We start from the raw sequence: 20,848 nt of genomic DNA, 5'->3' as shown, positions 1-20,848 counted from the left end.
AATAGGAGAGAATGGACCCGTTATATTCAGATGTGAGCTCTAGCCCGATTGTAGTTTTAATTTTATTAATTTAATAACTCGAACTGGCAGATATGTAACCGCGTTCTTCACCTCCTCTCTGAACTTGCATTGGGTCATTCCATAAATACACGTGTTTGCACAAGAACTAGTGAGCATGAGCACAACTCCAACATGATTGGCGATGTATGCGGGGCTTGTGTGATTCTGGTCCAAAACATTCGTTGTGATCTTCGTGAACATGTAAGTCACCGTTGCTGTCATCCACAACAGTATATAACTGCCGGTCACAGAGAAGAGTAAGACGATGGATTTATGCCTGTTCTCCGTCTCGCTGTCGCCGTGGTTCTGCCCGCCGCTCAGTCCCTTCAGAGCCCTGCGGACTTTGCTGGCCGCTAGGATGTGTCTGATCGTGAGGCCGTTGAACAGCAAGATGAGAAAGAACGGGAGCAGTGAGGTGGAGAGACTGCAGATCCAGGAGAAAGCCACCCAGGCTGGATAAGTGAAGAAGACCGCTTTGGGCCGGCAGCCCCATGGTACGTTGTCAATGACAAAGCGGGGCTCATACATGAAGTGAAACGGGACGTACTTTAAACAGCTCAGTACCCACATGGTCAGAATAACCACAGCAGCAGTTCTCTCCGTGCAATATCTGAGTTTCAGCTTCTGACAGCAAATGCTGACAAAACGGTCAAAGGTGAACGACACTGTTAACCAGACGGAGCAATCCAGAATAATGATTTTCATGTAGGTGTATGAAGGGCAGACTGCAGTGTGGAACAGGAATGACTTGGGGAAATGATAAGTAAAGATGTGTTGAAGCAGTACATGAAAGGTCAGCACGAGTAGGTCTGAGATTGCCATGGCCACCATGTAACGCGTGATTCCCCTGGAGAGACCGCACTTTCCCCGGGACAGGATCACAGCCGTCATCAGGTTCGCTGTAGGACACGAAACAACAGGGAAATGGTCAATTAAACGGAGCAGATCACTGTGCTGGGAAGGTAACTGATTGCTTTGATAGAAGTGACTTTAATGGAGGTAAATGACTGAAGGGAATGGGAAGAATGACCTGGTAAACCGAAGAACATGCCACCGACAAGTCATTGGTTATTGTATTAAATGCATGCGAACGGCCACACTGAATGCCGACTGTGGAGCGAGGGATTCGGTCGGAGTTTGAAAATCCATTACGAAAGAAAGAAAGGTGCAACTTGCATTTATATAGCGCCTTCCACGACCTCATGATGTCAGGAAACGCTTTACAGCCAATGAAGTACCTTTGAAATTTAGTCTCTGTTGTAACACAGGAAATGGAAGGCAGCAAGCACCCACAAACAGCAATGAGATAAAGACCAGATAATCTGTTATTTAGATATTGGTTGAGGGATAAATATTGGGCAGGATACTGGGGCGAACTTGCCTGCACTTCTTCGAAAAGTGCAATGGGATCCTTTATGTCCAGCTAAGAGGGCAAACAGGGCCTCAGTTTACCTTCTTATCTGAAAGACAGCGCAGTACTCCCTCAGTGCTGCACTGAAGAGATAACCTAGATTATGCGCTCAAAGTCTCTGGAGTGGGACCTGAACCCGCAACCTTTTGACTTAGCGGGGAGAGTGTTACCACTGAGCCAAGGCTAACACTAAACTAAACTAAAGAGCCCCACATATCCTTTACAATGGGAGGAGGGGGTGCACCGGCACTGTAAAAATATTGGAAATAGAGAAAAATTGACGTATTTCCAATGCTACTAACCATCTTGCTCTGCAGACTGTGCTGTGTATTTTGCCGAGTGTGTAACTTAATTTGCTGAATTATAAATAGTTAACCTTTGACTCGTGACTGACCCTTGTTGCCCTCACTATGCAGCAAGGCAGATATGTAGCAAAAGAGGAACAATGACCCAAAAAGCGGAACAATAACCCAAAGATATCGATAAGACCAGGACCATGACGAGATAGCGAGACGACAGGGACAAACAAACTGGTCACCTTGAAAAATAACATTGCAAAGAGTCTTGTGGTTAAATGAGTAATGTTAAAACAAGCTGACTATCTTGAATTCTTTGAAACACAACTTTGTTACTCGATAAGGATCTTGTGAATATTGTTCCATATATGGTGGGAGGTTCCTGCCAAGGGAGACATATAAACCCAACGTATTTTGAGCTCGGGTCAGAGGATTCAGCAAAGCCCGCCCAGCTGTCAGAAGGCTACCGAACTGTTAGAAGCATAGCTAGCTAACAGAAGCACAGGTAGCTATCAGAAGCACACTTAGCTCTCAGAAGCACAACTCGCTATCAGGTGCACACCTAGCTATCAGAAGCACACCGAGCGATCAGAAGCACAACTCGCTATCAGAAGCACAGCTAGCTATCAGAAGCACAGCTGGCTATCAGAAGCACAACTCGCTATCAGAAGCACAACTCGCTATCAGAAGCACAGCTAGCTATCAGAAGCACAACTCGCTATCAGAAACACAGCTGGCTATCAGAAGCACAGCTAGCTATCAGAAGCACAACTCGCTATCAGAAGCACACCGAGCGATCAGAAGAACATCTAGCTATCAGAAGCACACCTGGCGATCAGAAGGAAACCTAGCTCTCAGAAGAACACCTTGCTGTCTGAAGCACACCTAGTTGTCTGAAGATGACACCTTACTGTCAGAAGAACACCTGACCATCAGAAGACTACCTCACTGTCGGAAAGCCTGAAACGACCATGTTGCCAACTTAATTACGACCTCTGCCCAGAGATCAAAATGGGATAATGTTGTTTTGATCTTTGATACCTTTACACGTTTGATTTATATATTAATAAATGAGACATTGATTACCATTTAGTGTCACGTCTGAATCTGCTACAACGCCCATCCATATCATGTATCCCTGCTGGACATCAATTCAGAGCCTACACTCTGGTCACTGCTTGACCGAGCAATCAGGAGTGGGACCCGAACCCAACCCTTCTGGCTCAGAGGCGGGCATTCGACCACTCCTTCCAATCCGGAGTACCCCGCTGGATGCAATCCATTATTGGAGACCTTATTCTAGCCTCCACTTGCCTAGGCTATCCAGAGTGTGACTCCAACCCTTCACCTCCTGACTCAGAGGCGGGAATACTACCGCTGAGCCGCAGTCTAGATCCTTATTTCAAGGTAATAGAACACGAAAAAATATAACTTCAATAAAAGATCATCCAATACAAATATCACAGAGATAGAGGAAGCAGTTCATGAAAATTATATCAGAATACAGGCAACTCAGCAACAAAGACCCCCAGATAAATCGGCTGCATTTCCAACACATTGGGAAAGAGCAATAACACACAAAATTAAAAGTATAATTATCACTTACCAGGAACACCGAACACTGCCAGAATCGGATAGCTGATTTCTTTTAAGTACAGTATTGGAGCCCGTCCCATTTTCAGAAAGAGGAAAGCTCATGTGAATGACAGGTCCGACTGACACAGTGAGGCAATGAATGGGACACAGATCCTTATTAATATCTGAGAGAATTCTCCAGTGGGGCAGTGGGAGTTACATAACAACTGATATTAGTTACAGGCGTTTTAACAAACACATTACAACAATTCTCTCTGCAAAAATATAGTGACCTCACTGATCTCTCAGTGGAGGAATGCACGGTGCAGAATATACGAGAAATTTCCAGCTGATTTATCTCTCCACCTCTCAATCTGTTGCTAAGTTACCGCATCCTGACTGCATGCAATGAGCTGAACTTTTCTTGGGAAAGAATGTCATTGCTGCAGGAGTTGCTCAGGGCAGTGTGCTAGGCCCAACTACTTTCAGCTGCTTCACCAATGATCTTCCCTCCATCATAAGGTCAGAAATGGGGAAGTTCGTTGATGATTGCGCTGTGTTCAGTTCCATTCGCAACCCCTCAGATAACGAAGCAGCTCATGCCCGCATGCATCAAGACCTGGTCAACAGCCAGGCCTCGGCTGATAAGTGGCAAGTAACATTCGCTGGACAAGTTCCAGGCAATGACCATCCCCAACAAGGGAGAGTCTAACTACCTCCCTTGACATTCAATGGCATTACCATCGCCGAATCCCCCACCATAAACATCTGGGGGGGTGGGTGGGGGTCACCATTGTCCAGAAACATAACTGGACTAGCCACATAATTACCGTGGCTACAAGAGCAGGTCAGAGGCTGGGTATTCTGCAGCGAGTGACTCACCTCCTGATTCCCCAAAGCCTTTCCACCATCTACAAGGCACAAGTCAGGAGTGTGATGGAATACTCTCCACTTGCCTGGATGACAGCAGCTCCATCAACACTCAAGAAGCTCGACACCGTCCAGGACAAAGCAGTCCGCTTGATTGGCACCCCATCCACTACCCGAAACAATCATTCCCTCCACCACCGGCGCACAGTGGCTGCAGTGTGTACCATCTACAAGATGCACTGCAGTAACTCGCCAAGGCTTCTTCAACAGCACCTTCCAAACCCGAGACCTCTACCACCTAGAAGGACAAGGGCAGCAGGCACATGGGAACATCACCGCCTGCACGTTCCCCTCCAAGTCATGCACAATTCTGACTTGGAAATATATCGCCGTTCCTTCACTGTCGCTTGGTCAAAATCCTGGAACTCCCTACCTGACAGCACTGTGGGAGTTGCTTCACCATACGGACTGCAGCGGTTCAAGAAGGCGGCTCTCCACCACTTTCCCAAGGGCAATTAGGGAGGGGCAATAAATGCTGGCCTTGCCGGCGATGCCAACATCCCATAATTGAATAAAAATAAACGGTGTTTCGATTACAAAGTAGTGCTGCATGATAGAGCAGGAATAAAATGCGAGCCGATTTTTCACCACAATGCAGTCAACTTATGGATAATATCTACAAACAGTAGGGGTAGTGCGGCACATCGCACTGATTTTATGAAATGACACTTCAAAACCAAAGGTGAATAATCAGCATCGGCCATGAGTCAGCTGCGACTTTCAGTCAAAAGAGGCACTGAACCATCGTGGGGAATGTAACATGGGGCGTGTGGGACTGACCAATTCTCAGCATCTCACAGTCACAGCAGAGACGTTCCTAAGGAAAACTATCGAACTACCGTTTCAATCTGCTCAAAGGAAATCGTTAAGTGTCTTGTTTTATGACTGGTAGCTGTATCATTTATAGGGAATACACTTATACCGCATTTTCCTCTTGAAGATTAATTTGTTCACGAATTCCAAGGTAAACGAATAGACAATCCTAAAATGAGATTTCTGGACTCCTGTTAGTTGGGATGCGATTATACCCCTATTGCCCTCCCTCTGTCCACGCGTGCGTGTCGGGGATTTCGTTATCATGCCCGATAACACGACGTCAGATGTGGCACAGTTACCCCCCAATCCTCCCACCTTTTATTTTTATTCAATTATGGGATGTTGGCGTCGCTGGCAAGGCCAGCATTTATTGCCTGATGAGGCATTGCCGCCCCCTCCGCAATAACAGGGCAGTAGATGAATCATTAATACCCCTCCCCTCAGCCGAAGGTCACGGAAGGGTCAGTGGAACACGCCTCCAGTAGAAAGATACTGGTTTTGGGACAGGAATAGGCAACGGATGAGGAAACCTGTCAATTCTGAGATTATTCTCATGTGATCCTTATGTATTATACGTTCTTGCACCTGTATGTGCCAATGTTTGACCACTTCGTGCTCACTAGACTGTGGAGGTCTTCGCCTCTTCTCAGGAGAAGATAAGACAATTTTGAACAGTTATAAACATTCACACTTTTCCCAGGATAGCAGTAATCTAAACGAGAATGTTATCTCCAAACTAGGCCACGATTCTTTACACGGAGCCTTTAATGAAACCCGATTTTCTTAAATTGCCATAACGTTTACAACACATCCTGTCTTTCCTCGGAAAGAATCCTACAGAATCTTAACGACCTAATCTAAATCACGTGTTATCCTGTGTCACACAGAATAAATTCATGTTCATGTTAGTATTGACCTGTATCGTGAAGCCATTTTTCCTAATTTTGCATCGGATATTCTACACCTTCTGCCCAATTAATCACGCCCATATTACGCCAATGGTTTTGACACTTTCTCCTTTACAATGCTAACTATCCCATGATACCCTTTACCGATGCCAATCTTTTGACCTATTCGATTACACACTATCCTACACAGGGTAGGGTAAGGAAGTGCAATACAAGGACACGGTTTGGAACTCAAGAGATTGCGAACTGCAATCAATTGATATGCGTAAGGATCTGACTTTATTGGTAGAGAGGATGAGGTCGGACGGAAGTGGGCGATATTGTTTTGATGGAGCTAGGCTATTTTTTGTGCAGGGCATGTGGTTTGAAATTCAGCTGGAGTCAACAAGGGCATTTTTCTTGCACATGATCTGGTTCAGCCTGAGCAAGCAACCTGGAAGTTAGGGACAAGGGGACAGAATTTTTGATGGGAGCGCAGTGGGTGGATTTGGTTTTGTCATCATTGATTGGATGCACTTCTGGCTCATCCATGACTTGATTTCAGATAGGAAGTCGAAAAACCGAAGTGCTTTTGGAATCAAATGAATGGCACTGTGGACTTTTATCATCATACACGTGGAAACTAGTGCTATGGCAGGAGATGGTGGTTCTGAGGAGCAGCAAGCAAATGAAAAAAGGAAGAGGCGATAGTGGCCTTAAAATGGGGTTCACAATATCCTGCTAAACTTTGGGAAAGCAGAAAATGTTAATGTTAATAACAATAGGCACTTGTCTTCAAGACAGGGCATAATCAAAATGGAGAGTGCTGCACTGGGTTGATCAACGAAAGTAATTTAAAAGAAAAGATAGGATTTGAATTAAAATAGCGCCTTTCTCGACCTCAGTGCCTCTCAAAGTGCTTTAAAGCCCATTGAGCACTTTTGATGTGCAGTCACTGTTATTGTGTAGGAAAGACAGCAGCCAATTTGTACACAGCAAATCCACGAACAGCAGTGTAATAATGACCAGCTAATCTGTTTCTAGTGGTGTTGGTTGAGGGGTAAATACTGTCCAGGGCAATACGGAGAATTCCTCAACTCTTCGAAACTGTGCCAAGATTCGGTTTAACGTCTCATTGGAAAGACAGCACCTCGGACAGTGCAGCGTCCTCGCAGTACTGTACTGGAACTGTCAGCGTAGATTGTGCACTGATGGTCCCTCAAGTGGATCAATGGACCCAAGGTCTTCTGACTCAGAGGCGAGTGTACTACACACTGAACCACAGCTTCCGAGGTCATAAAAAACGTGGCTCACCAGTGCAAAAAAAGCGATCAAGTAGTTATTTCTCATCGGAAATATGAGAATGTTTTATGTACAAGGTGAGATGCGAAAAATTAAAGGCAATGGAGCAGATTATATTCCAACATCCACATGAATCATTGCAAATAAAGCACACGGTGAATGCAGAGTAAAGCTCTCTCTATTCTGGAACAAGAAGATTCCTCAGCAACTACTGAACTGCTAGGAGTTTTCGTTATCTTTCCCCAAACAGCCTGAGTGAGATTGACAGGATGTTGGCAATTTGCAGAGTGTCGCTCGCCATTAATTAGCGGATGGACAGAGCTCACCATCATTTCACATTCCACCCGAGTACATCCCGCGATGTTCTTTCTGCGGGATAGAATTCCCCGATTTCCCTTGATGACAGAAGCTTGGAGACTTCTACAGATCACACTGCTTCATGACAAGGAGCCATAAAGCTTCCTAATATGAATATATCTTGAAATGAGAAGTTGAGGATGGAACTTGGAGAGGTGGGGAGTGGGTGTGGTGGGTTCGGAAGCGGAATCACGCTCTCTAACAATTTCCGGAACCCAAGAACCCAATTATGTCGGTTTCCAGTTGTGTTGCAAATACTGTCGTCGTCCACTTGAGAATCTCTGAGCGTGGTGCGTTTGGGAAGGATTTATCCTATCGTTACAATTTTAGGGAGCACATAGAATCATAGAATCATAGAAGTTACAACATGGAAACAGGCCCTTCGGCCCAACATGTCCATGTCGCCCAGTTTATACCACTAAGCTAGTCCCAATTGCCTGCACTTGGCCCATATCCCTCGATACCCATCTTCCCCATGTAACTGTCCAAATGCTTTTTAAAAGACAAAATTGTACCCGCCTCTACTACTGCCTCTGGCAGCTCGTTCCAGACACTCACCACCCTTTGAGTGAAAAAATTGCCCCTCTGGATCCTTTTGTATCTCTCCCCTCTCACCTTAAATCTGTGCCCCCTCGTTATAGACTCCCCTACCTTTGGGAAAAGATTTTGACTATCGACCTTATCTATGCCCCTCATTATTTTATAGACTTCTATCAGATCACCCCTTAACCTCCTAATCTCCAGGGAATAAAGTCCCAGTCTGTCTAACCTCTCCCTGTAAGTCAAACCATCAAGTCCCGGTAGCATCCTAGTAAATCTTTTCTGCACGCTTTCTAGTTTAATAATATCCTTTCTATAATAGGGTGACCAGAACTGTACACAGTACTCCAAGTGTGGCCTCACCAATGCCCTGTACAACTTCAACAAGACATCCCAACTCCTGCATTCAATGTTCTGACCAATGAAACCAAACATGCTGAATGCCTTCTTCACCACCCTATCCACCTGTGACTCCACTTTCAAGGAGCTATGAATCTGTACTCCTAGATCTCTTTGTTCTATAACTCTCCCCAACGCCCTACCATTAACGGAGTAGGTCCTGGCCCGATTCGATCTACCAAAATGCATCACCTCACATTTATCTAAATTAAACTCCATCTGCCATTCATCGGCCCACTGGCCCAATTTATCAAGATCCCGTTGCAATCCTAGATAACCTTCTTCACTGTCCACAATGCCACCAATCTTGGTGTCATCTGCAAACTTACTAACCATGCCTCCTAAATTCTCATCCAAATCATTAATATAAATAACAAATAACAGCGGACCCAGCACCGATCCCTGAGGCACACCGCTGGACACAGGCATCCAGTTTGAAAAACAACCCTCGACAACCACCCTCTGTTTTCTGTCGTCAAGCCAATTTTGTATCCAATTGGCTACCTCACCTTGGATCCCATGAGATTTAACCTTATGTAACAACCTACCATGCGGTACCTTGTCAAATGCTTTGCTGAAGTCCATGTAGACCACGTCTACTGCACAGCCCTCATCTATCTTCTTGGTTACCCCTTCAAAAAACTCAATCAAATTCGTGAGACATGATTTTCCTCTCACAAAACCATGCTGACTGTTCCTAATTAGTCCCTGCCTCTCCAAATGCCTGTAGATTCTGTCCCTCAGAATACCCTCTAACAACTTACCCACTACAGATGTCAGGCTCACTGGTCTGTAGTTCCCAGGCTTTTCCCTGCCGCCCTTCTTAAACAAAGGCACAACATTTGCTACCCTCCAATCTTCAGGCACCTCACCTGTAGCGGTGGATGATTCAAATATCTCTGCTAGGGGACCCGCAATTTCCTCCCTAACCTCCCATAACGTCCTGGGATACATTTCATCAGGTCCCGGAGATTTATCTACCTTGATGCGCGTTAAGACTTCCAGCACCTCCCTCTCTGTAATATGTACACTCCTCAAGACATCACTATTTATTTCCCCAAGTTCCCTAACATCCATGCCTTTCTCAACCGTAAATACCGATGTGAAATATTCATTCAGGATCTCACCCATCTCTTGTGGTTCCGCACATAGATGACCTTGTTGATCCTTAAGAGGCCCTACTCTCTCCCTAGTTACCCTTTTGCCCTTTATGTATTTGTAGAAGCTCTTTGGATTCACCTTTGCCTGATCTGCCAAAGCAATCTCATATCCCCTTTCTGCCCTCCTGATTTCTCTCTTAACTCTACTCCGGCAATCTCTATACTCTTCAAGGGATCCACTTGATCCCAGCTGGCTATGCATGTCATATGCCTCCTTCTTATTTTTGACTAGTGCCTCAATCTCCCGAGTCATCCAAGGTTCCCTACTTCTACCAGCCTTACCCTTCACTTTATAAGGAATGTGCTTACACTGAACCCTGGTTAACACACTTTTGAAAGCCTCCCACTTACCAGACGTCCCTTTGCCTGCCAACAGACTCTCCCAATCAACTTCTGAAAGTTCCTGTCTAATACCATCAAAATTGGCCTTTCCCCAATTTAGAATTTTAACTTTTGGGCCAGACCTATCCTTCTCCATAGCTATCTTAAAACTAATGGAATTATGATCACTGGTCCCAAAGTGATCCCTCACTAACACTTCTGTTACCTGCCCTTCCTTATTTCCCAAGAGGAGGTCAAGTTTTGCCCCCTCTCTAGTCGGGCCATCCACATACTGAATGAGAAATTCCTCCTCAATACACTCAACAAATTTCTCTCCATCCAAGCCCCTAATGCTATGGCTGTCCCAGTCAATGTTGGGAAAGTTAAAGTCCCCTACTATTACCACCCTATTTTTCTTGCAGCTGTCTGTAATCTCCTTACATATTTGCTCCTCAATTTCCCGTTGACTATTTGGGGGTCTGTAGTACAATCCTATCAAAGTGATCTCTCCCTTCTTATTTTTCAGTTCTACCCATATGGACTCAGTGGGCGAACCCTCGGATATATCCCCTCTCACTACTGCCGTGATGTTCTCCCTAATCAAGAACGCAACTCCCCCTCCTCTCTTACCTCCTGCTCTATCTTTCCTATAGCATCTGTACCCTGGAACATTGAGCTGCCAGTCCTGCCCCTCCCTTAGCCATGTTTCAGTAATAGCTATAACATCCCAGTCCCATGTACCCATCCATGCCCTGAGTTCATCTGCCTTGCCCATCAGACTTCATGCATTGAAATAAATGCAGTTTAATCTAGTCTTCCCTTGGTCTTTGCCCTGCTTTCTCAGACCATCTGTCCGGTCATGTTCTGTACACTCTCCCTTACTGCCTTTTGTTTCTGTCACCACTTTATTTCCCACTGACTTCCTGCATCGGTTCCCATCCCCCTGCCACATTAGTTTAAACCCTCCCCAACAGCACTAGCAAACACTCCCCCTAGGACATTGGTTCCAGTCCTGCCCAGATGCAGACCGTCCAATTTGTACTGGTCCCACCTCCCCCAGAACCGGTTCCAATGGCCCAGGAATTTGAATCCCTCCCTCTTGCACCATCTCTCAAGCCACGTATTCATCTTAGCTATCCTGTCATTCCTACTCTGACTAGCCCGTGGCACTGGTAGCAATCCTGAGATTACTACCTTTGAGGTCCTACTCTTTAGTTTAACTCCTAACTCCCTAAATTCAGCTTGTAGGACCTCATCCTGTTTTTTACCTATATCGTTGGTGCCTATATGCACCACGACAACTGGCTGTTCACCCTCCCCCTCCAGAATGTCCTGCAGCCGCTCCGAGACATCCTTGACCCTTGCACCAGGGAGGCAACATACCATCCTGGAGTCTCGGTTGCGTCCGCAGAAACGCCTGTCTATTCCCCTTACAATCGAGTCCCCTATCACTATAGCTCTGCCACTCTTTTTCCTGCCCTCCTGTGCAGCAGAGCCAGCCACGGTGCCATGAACCTGGCCACTGCCACCTTCCCCTGGTGAGCCATCTCCGCCAACAGTATCCAAAACGGTATACCTGTTTTGGAGGGAGATGACCGCAGGGGACCCCTGCACTGCCTTCCTACTCTTCCTCTGTCTGTTGGTCACCCATTCACTATCTCCCTCAGTAATTTTTATCTGCGGTGTGACCAACTCACTGAACGTGCTATCCACGACTTTCTCAGCATCGCGGATGCTCCAAAGTGAGTCCATCCGCAGCTCCAGAGCCGTCAAGCGGTCAAACAATAGCTGCAGCTGGACACACTTCCCGCAGGTGAAGGAATCAGGGATACAGGAAGGAGCCCTGAATTCCCACATCCCACAAGAGGAACATGACACGGCGCTGGGATCTCCTGCCATGACTTAACCCTTAAATTAGCTTAAGAACAACTACAATGTCAAGAGAAAAAAAAAAGGAAAGAAAAACTACTTACCACTCCCTTTAAGGAGTTTACTCCTTTAAATTGTTCTCAATTTAGAGAATGTTAACTACACTAGGGACCTTGATTCACTAAAAAATAAACGCTACTTCCTATAAGACCTGCAGACCTTCCCTTTCCTTTTACTTCAGTTACTGCAGAGAAGGAGAAATACTCACCTGAACCTACTCACCAATCAGGTGCCTCCCCTGTGTCGCGTCCCGATCTGATTCCTGACGTCACTTCGAACTCGGTCGCAGCTCCGCTCGGCTCCTCTCAGCGCTCTGAAATCCCGCCTTTTATCGGACGCTCCCTCCGCTCCGCTCCTCTCAGCTGTTCTCAGCGCTCTGAAATCCCGCCTTTTATCGGACGCTCCCTCCGCTCGGCTCGGCTCCTCTCAGCTGTTCTCAGCGCTCTGAAATCCCGCCTTTTATCGGACGCTCCCTCCGCTCGGCTCAGCTGTTCTCAGCGCTCTGAAATCCCGCCTTTTATCGGACGCTCCCTCCGCTCGGCTCGGCTCCTCTCAGCTGTTCTCAGCGCTCTGAAATCCCGCCTTTTATCGGACGCTCCCTCCGCTCCGCTCCTCTCAGCTGTTCTCAGCGCTCTGAAATCCCGCCTTTTATCGGACGCTCCCTCCGCTCCGCTCCTCTCAGCTGTTCTCAGCGCTCTGAAATCCCGCCTTTTATCGGACGCTCCCTCCGCTCGGCTCGGCTCCTCTCAGCTGTTCTCAGCGCTCTGAAATCCCGCCTTTTATCGGACGCTCCCTCCGCTCCGCTCGGCTCCTCTCAGCGCTCTGAAATCCCGCCTTTTATCGGACGCTCCCTCCGCTCGGCTCGGCTCCTCTCAGCTGTTCTCAGCGCTCTGAAATCCCGCCTTTTATCGGACACTCCCTCCGCTCGGCTCGGCTCCTCTCAGCTGTTCTCAGCGCTCTGAAATCCCGCCTTTTATGGGACGCTCCCTCCGCTCCTCTCAGCTGTTCTCAGCGCTCTGAAATCCCGCCTTTTATCGGACGCTCCCTCCGCTCGGCTCGGCTCCTCTCAGCGCTCTGAAATCCCGCCTTTTATCGGACGCTCCCTCCGCTCGGCTCGGCTCCTGTAGTGAAACTTCTCATCTCATTTCACATGGCCACCGCATTTATGTGGCTGATCGAGTTGAGTTTTGGTCAATGGTGACCCCCCTTCAAGATGTTTGTGGTGGGGCATTCAACGATGGTAATGCCATTCAATGTCACGGGGAGGTGGTTAGTTTTTCCCTTGATAGAGATGGTCACCGCCTTGTGTGGCGTGGAAGTAGCAGCCCAAGGCCAGATATTAGTCAGCTCTTGCTGCATGTGGGCATGGACCGTTTCATTATCTGAGGAATTGTGAATGGAGCTGCAAACTGAGCAATCATCAGCGACCAGCCCCATTTCTGACCTTATGAGGGTTGAAAGGTTATTGAGGAAGCAGTGGAAGATAATTGAGCCAAGCCCACTTCCTTGATCAACTCCTGTATCACAAACTGCATAGAGTCAACCCTTTTTGTATAAACGTCTTTTCGGGTGTCCATTTATCACCCGCAGTACTTAGTCACAGCTCTATATATCTCCTCCTGCCAGTGTCTCTCCATATCACTCGGTTTCGTTGTAATGCCTGATTTACACCCGGTCCGCTTTTACTTTCTATTGAAGTTAATAGATAGTAAAATCCGACCGAGTGTGAAACGAATGTCAGACCTGAATCCGGTCCGTACCCGCCGGTCACGTTAGTACATATCGGACCTATTAGAAAGACAATCAGTAGGTTAAAGTGGATTGTAATCGAAGGACTAATAAAGCACATTCCTACCAAGAGCCGCCAATGAATCAGGATATTATGACAAGTCAATAGATTCAGGTCTAGGGGATTAGTGAGCCAAGTGCTACCTGGTTTATCACAATCCCCAATTAGTGACTGTGGAGTTCACTTTGCTCATTGATTTGGAAAGAACTATCTTAGTAGTGTTTGTTGAATTGCCTGCCGTTAATGAGAGGTGTTATGTAACTTCAGTGTCTCAATGGAGATCTGGCTCCTGTATAAATCAGGGCTGCTTTCAATGCATGGCCTCAGTGCACCAGCCGGATCCTTTCGCCCAACATTTCGAAATTTGTTTTCGTGTAAAATGGGAGGAGCAGACAGCACAGTGATTTGTTATCCGATTGTTGCAAGTATCGGTATTCCTGGTAAGCAATAATAACCGATTATTAATTTTGGAAGGCCATTCTTTCAATGCATTGTTGTTTTTTTTAACCTGCTGTTTGTCTCCATCTCTTTCTCCCGTGACTGTCCTGTTTCTGGTGACAATTTATTGAATAGAAGTCTCTCACGTTTCCTTATTTACTTGAAAATGACAACTTTTGTGTTATGACCGTTATCATCATCGGCCGTCGGTTATCGGAACTTTTCTTGCTCTTTCAATGACTTGTTCTGTGCTGTGGCTGCGTCACGGGTTGCAGGTTGTGGTCATCATTGGCTAATTTAAGAATTGGCTCATCCGCCTTCAAAATTGCCCCTGTGTCACCATCAGAGCGAACACGGGCGGGCCCGAACACCGAGTTTTTCTCTTCCAGGTGTTGACACATTTGTGCATTTACAAGATTCTGTGTTTCAGACTCCGATGTGTCGAATGTATCGGACACTGTGTTAATTGTCATCGTGTCAGATTCTGAAATAAACCAACGTCTGTTTCACAGAAGGTTGTATGCGGCATCGGCAGGAAGGGCCGTATCCAGTGAGACTGGGAGGGACCTGTAACACCCATCGAATCACGGAACAAGTCTCCTCGGTCTGGTTGTTCATACCCGCTCAATTCCGTTCACATCGCTGATCTATTTCTTTGCTAATTTTCTTGTTTTCTAATTTCTTACAGCGAACTTGATGTCAATTGTGATCCTCTCCCGGGGAAAGTGCGGCCTCTCCAAAGGAATCACTCGTTACATGGTAACCATGGCAATAGCAGATCTAATGGTCTGTATCTTTAATGTAACTGTGGAAAACGTCTTTCGGTATCATTTCCTGGATTCATTCTTGAGCCACACTTACGTTTGTAGTCTTAATACCGTTATACAAGTATCGAGCATCCAATTCTCTGTCTGGTCCACAGTGTCGTTCACCTTTGACCGCTTCGTAGCCATTTGTTGTCAGAAACTAAAATTAAAATATTGCACCGAAAGGACCGCCACCATGGTTTTAACGATCGTGTGTGCGCTTAGCTTTTTGATGAATATTCCTGTTTATTTCCGTTACGAGCCCTACTCTATTATTGACGATATACCGTGGGGCTGCCGTACAGTATCAGGATATTATTCTTCACTGGCATGGGGAGCTTACAAATGGATCGCTAATCTCTCAGTCCCATTAATACCACTGCCCTTGTTATTGCTGTTAAATTCTCTGACTGTTAGGCACATCTTAGTGGCCAGTAGATCTCGGAGAGCCCTGAAGAGCCGCAACAATGCGGAGAACAGCAGTGATCCTGAGATAAAGAACCGAAGAACATCCATCATTCTGCTCTTCGCTATCTCGGGGAGTTTTATTGTGTTGTGGACGCCAGTTGTGGTACTTGACCTCTGTTTGGACCTCACGGAGACAATTACTTTGAAAGGTCCAAACTCACTTTATTTGGCAATTAGATTCTGCCTTCTGTTGATGTATTTGAGTTCTTGCACAAATACGTACATTTATGCATTGACCCAGAGGAGATTCCGAGAGGAGATGAAGAATATGGTTAAATATCCATTTACTCTCATTATTAAATTATTGAAGCAATGAAAACAACCGGATTCAGTCAGAGTTCATTGCCCGGTATCTCAGTTCACCGTTGCCATCTGATCAGTTCGATGAGGCAGGTCTTCCCGTCCATCGCATCTCATCCTTTCCCAGAATCAGCTCCTCCCATCTTTCCATTAGCGGAAGGAGACGGTATTAATACCGTTTTTCTGAAACTCACCTTTTCAGGTTTAATAACAAAACATATTGCTGATAGTAAGTGAAACATCTCAACTTTTCACTATTGTTGATTTTTGGGACCAAAACACAAGGCCAAAAGTTCAATTTCAGCGGGAGTGTATAACAGACAATATCGAACAGGCTGACCATTGAACAGCCCGCCTGGTTTTTCTTTCCATAGTGTAGCAATTATAACCTAACCCGCCCGTCGGGAAACTGACGGGATCGGGGGCCATGCTATTTTTGCACCCGGAGCGATTAATATGTCGAGTATACTGTGCCGGGTGTAAAACCGCGAGGGTAATTTTCAACTAACTAATCAGGCGGGAGACACACAGCATAAAAGGAGGAAAACCGTTTTTATACCCCTCTTCAATTATTATTCTGCATTGACTTCCCGAACTGTGTGTTCGGTTAAAATTATCCCATCGGACTTCATCCGAGAGGAAGATTGGACGGTGTTTATAGCGGGCGGCTGAACGGTATCACCTGTTGTTCAACACTGTCGGACCGGGGCAATTTTAACTTTCGGCGATATCGGGTTGGGCGGACATTATACACCCGCCGCTTTTTCCTTTCACTCAAATCAGTAGAAAGAATAATGGATGATGGACGGCCAATCCGATATCATCTGTTTTGCACCTTGGCCGAAAGTTCAAATTAAAATTCAGGTTCGTGCAAATATTCCCTCTGATCTCGATGGGAGAAGATATCAGGCAAACAATGGAAAGATATTGGTGGAGATCTTGACTTTTTGCGAGAGTGTAAAACCCGTGATAACGAGACAACAGCTCATTTTACATACCTCCCCATTTTTAATAACATTGAAGTCGATGAATCAGGAGAGATGTATAACTGGCCGCCAATAGCAATTTTAACCTAACCCGCCCTAAACCCACTTGATCACCCCGCCTGATTTTACTCTCTATTGAAGTCAGTGCACAGTAATATTGGGCGGAGTGTAAAGCCGGCATTCCACCCGATCCCATGGGTTTCCTGCCCGGTGAGCTAATTTAAAATTACCCCATTGTGTCCCCACACAGGTGAAGAATGGCGTCAGTGGCTGAGCGTTTGCCCTGGAATCGAAGTTCAGCTGAGGAGCAGAGTAAAGGGGGAATTCAGATCCAATTGGTGATAATAAAGCCCGCATTTCCCTTGGCCTATCAGTCACTTTTGAATACTCGTTGGTTTGATTTAGCTGCAGGAAGCCATGCGATGGTGCAGCAAGTGTATTTATTTATGTATTTCCAAGAAAAATAACATTGTAAATTCAGTTTCAAAACTGATTGTAACTTGAAAAGGAAAACGACATCAAATTCATTCGGTTCTTTCTTCCATGACTTAATTTGCGATTTGCTCAGGATGCTAAGTACAAATTATGGTAACCTTGTTGGATCTTGTCAAAGGTTCAGTTGAACAAGTCTGCAGAAATAATTTCCCTTGCAATCTGAATGCGTAGATTTCTCATGTTCGAATGAGTCGAAGGCCACTCAATAAGGACATGAGCAACATTCGATGTGCCAATGACTTCATTCAAAATGCAATGAACCAGTAATGATAAACTTTGGCAGGAAACCTTGGCGAATTAAAATTGAAAAGGAGATTTCATTGCGGGGATATCAAGAGAAAGTTAGGGAAGATTGGATGATGGATGAATAAATAATTGATATGGGAAATGAACGGAGTAACGGAACTCCTCAGTTGACAATAAAAGAATGGGAACTTAATATTCAGGCTATAAGGACTTTACAAATAACAGGGAAATAGGGAAAAGAGGAGGATTAGCAATATTGCTACAAGTCAATATTGCTGCAGTTGAAAGGAAGCATATCAGTATGGGTGAGCAAACTGTGGATACACTCTGGTAGAATTAAGAAACACAAAGAATCATAGAACGTTACAGCGCTGAAGTAGGCCATTCAGCCCATTGTGCCTGTGCCGTCTTTTTGAAAAAGCTATCCCATTAGTGCCACTGCCCACGTCTTTCCCCAAAGCCCTGTAATTCTTTTCCTTTTCAAGTATTTATCCTGCTACCACCGCCCTTTCAAGCAATATTTTCCAGATCATCACTACTCACTGTATAAAATAATTTCTCCTCATCTCCCCCTTCGTACTTTTGCCAAATATCTTAAATCTCTGTCCTCTGGTTACCGATCCTCCTTCCAGTGGAAACAATTTCTCCTTCAAAACCATTCATAATTTTGAACACCTTCTAAAATCTTCCATAAACTTTCTCTGCTCCAAGGGGAACAATCCTATGTTCTCTAATTCTCTCCACATAACTGAGGTCCCACAACCTGGTACCATTGTGGGAAGTCTCATCTTCACCCTCTCCAAAGCATTCACATCCTTCCTACAGCATGGTGCCCAGAATTGGACACAACACTCCAACTGAGGCCGAACCAATGCTTTATGAAGGTTTAGCATCTAGTCTTTGCTTTTCTACTCTATGCCTTTATTTATATAGCCCAGGACCCCGTGTGCTTTTTATAAACAAAGGACTTTAAGACTCTGGTTGGATTCGTCGACAGACCCACTGACAGCAATGATGCAGCAGCGCGATGCATAAATATGGAGATCAGAGAGGCATGTACCCAAGGCAAAGTGGTTATAAAGGAAACAGAGAATGGTACTAAAGGGGGCACACTCTAATTGACGAGATGTGACAAGTGGTGTTCCATGGGGATCTGTTCTGGAACCTCAACATTTCCCCCATATTTATTAATGACTTGGATGAAGTAATAGAGTTGTAAATCCAAGTTTGCAGTTGACACTCAGTTAGTAGGGCCGGTAAATAGTGCAGTTGCTAGCAGGAACTTGCAAAGGGACATAGAAAGCTAATTGAGTGTCAAAACTCTGGCAAATAGATTTCAATGTGGGCAAAGAGATCTGAGAGTCTAAGCACATAAATCATTAGAAGCTAGTTGACAGGTACAAAAGCATTCAAAAAGGCTAATAGAATGTTAGTCTTTATCTTAAGGGGGCTGGATTACAAAGGGGAGGAAGTTATGCTTCAGTTGAATAGATTCAGTAGAATAGATTGAAGCTCAGGGGAGGTACCGGAGGACTGGAAGACTGCAAACGTAGTACCATTGTTTTAAAAGGGTACGAGGGAAAGGCCGAAAAATTTTAGGCCGGTCAGTCTTACCTCGGTGGTGGGCAAACTATTCGAATCAATACTGAGATAAGATAAACTGTAACTTGGAAAGGCATGGTTTGATCAAGGATGGTCAGCATGGATTTGTTCAGTGAAGGTGATGCATTACAAATCTGACTAAATTCTTTGAGGAAGTGATGAGGCGGATTGATGAGGGTAATGCAGTGGATGTTGGCTACATGGATTTTAGTAAGGCATTTGACAAGGTCCCTCATGGCAGACTGGACAAAAAGGTAAAAGCCTATGGGATACAGGGAAATGTGGCGAATTGGATCCAAAATTGTCTCAGTAACAGGAAACAAAGAGTAAAAGTCGATGGATGTCTTTGCGAATTGAAATTCTTTTCCAGTGGTGTGCCACAGGACTCAGTGTTGGGTCCCTTGCTGTTTGTGGTTTATATTAATGATTTAGACTTGAATGTAAGGGGCATGATTGGCAAATTTGCAGACTACTCAAAAACTGGTCGTGTAGTTGATAGTGAAGAGGATAGCTGTAGACTTCAAGAAGATATCAATGGATTGGTGGAGTGGGCCCGGACAAGTGTGAGGTCATGCAGTTAGCGAGGGCAAACAGTAAAAGCGAATACGCAGTAAACGGGAATATATTGAGAGGGTTAGAGGAAGTGAGGACCTTGGAGTGCATGTGCACAGGTCCGTGAAGGTGGCAATACAGGTAGATAAGGGTGTGAAGAATGCATACAGAATGCTCTCTGTTACTAGCCGAGTTGTGGAATACAAAAGTAGGGATGTAATGATGGAACTATAGAAAAGGCTGATACGCCACATCTGGAGTATTGTGCGCAGTTCTGGTCAGCACATTACAGGAAGGACGGAATTACTCTGGAGAGAGAGTGCGGAGAAGATTTACAAGAATGTTGCCAGGGCTTGAAAATTGCAGCTACGAGGAGAGATTGGATAGGCTGGGGTTGTTTACCTTGGAGCAGAGGAGGCTGAGGGGTGACTTGATTGAGGTGTACAAAATCATGAGGGGCCCAGATTGAGTCGACAGGAAGTACCTGTTTCCCCTAGCGGAGACTTTAAGAACTAGAGGACATAGATTTAAGCTGATTGGCGGAAGGATGAGAGGGGACATTAGGAAAAACTTTTTTTTACCCAGAGAGTGGTGGGGGTATGGAATTCACTGCCCGAATTGGTGGTCAAGGCGCGGACCCTCAAATCTTTTAAAAAGTATCTTGACCTGCACCTAAAGTGCTGTAAGCTGCAGGGCTACGGACCGGGTGCTGGAAGGTGGATTAGAATGGGCACCTGGTTGTTCTACGAGCCGGCGCGGACACAATGGGTCGAATGGCCCCCTTTCTGTGCTGTATCTTTTCTATGCTTCTATGGTTCTATTCTTGATCCAATCCCATCAGGAGTATTGCCTTCACTTTTGGGCACCACACCTCAAGAAGGAATGGATATATTGGCCTTCGAGTGGGTATAGCACAGATTCACCAGAATGATTCCGGGGCTAAAAGTGTTAAATTACGTGGATAGGTTGCATAGACTCGGCTTGTGCTTCCTTGAGTATAGAACACTCAGGCGCGATCGAATTGAAGTGTTTAAGATGATTAAAGGATATTATAGGATAGATAGAGATCAACTATTTCTTCTGGGCGGGGGGGGGGGGGGGGGTTGGGGGGGGGATCCAGTGCAAGGGCACAACCTTAAAATTGGAGCTAGGCCGTTCGGAGGTGTTGCCGGGAAACCTTTTT

General features: G+C 45.6%; 2 protein-coding genes across 2 annotated transcripts; one reads left to right on the top strand and one right to left on the bottom strand.

Annotated features, from left to right (window-relative positions):
• Positions 1-39: 39 nt before the first annotated feature.
• LOC137305267 (probable G-protein coupled receptor 139) lies at positions 40-3,443 on the bottom strand. The gene is made up of 2 exons (XM_067974124.1): positions 3,374-3,443; positions 40-959 (listed from the first exon to the last, which is right to left on the bottom strand). The coding sequence occupies exons 1-2, from the start codon at positions 3,441-3,443 to the stop codon at positions 40-42; spliced, it is 990 nt and encodes a 329-aa protein (XP_067830225.1).
• Positions 3,444-14,187: 10,744 nt separating this feature from the next.
• On the top strand, positions 14,188-15,800 carry LOC137305266 (probable G-protein coupled receptor 139). Its single transcript, XM_067974122.1, has 2 exons — positions 14,188-14,210; positions 14,930-15,800. The coding sequence occupies exon 2, from the start codon at positions 14,967-14,969 to the stop codon at positions 15,798-15,800; it is 834 nt and encodes a 277-aa protein (XP_067830223.1). The 5' UTR covers positions 14,188-14,210; positions 14,930-14,966.
• The last annotated feature ends 5,048 nt before the right edge of the window (positions 15,801-20,848 follow it).

This window comes from Heptranchias perlo, chromosome 39, assembly GCF_035084215.1.
Source record: "Heptranchias perlo isolate sHepPer1 chromosome 39, sHepPer1.hap1, whole genome shotgun sequence".
Classification (NCBI taxonomy): Eukaryota; Metazoa; Chordata; class Chondrichthyes; order Hexanchiformes; family Hexanchidae; genus Heptranchias; species Heptranchias perlo.
This window is presented reverse-complemented; position numbering and strand designations above follow the sequence as displayed.

What these genes read in the sequence shown, in the direction of transcription:
- LOC137305267 (XM_067974124.1), bottom strand. Translation starts at nt 3,443, where the DNA reads ATGGGACGGGCTCCAATACTGTACTTAAAAGAAATCAGCTATCCGATT. An exon ending in GGCAGTGTTCGGTGTTCCTG is followed by an intron (nt 960 to 3,373) that starts GTAAGTGATAAT and finishes CGTGTCCTACAG; the next exon opens with CGAACCTGATGACGGCTGTG.
- LOC137305266 (XM_067974122.1), top strand. Translation starts at nt 14,967, where the DNA reads ATGGTAACCATGGCAATAGCAGATCTAATGGTCTGTATCTTTAATGTA.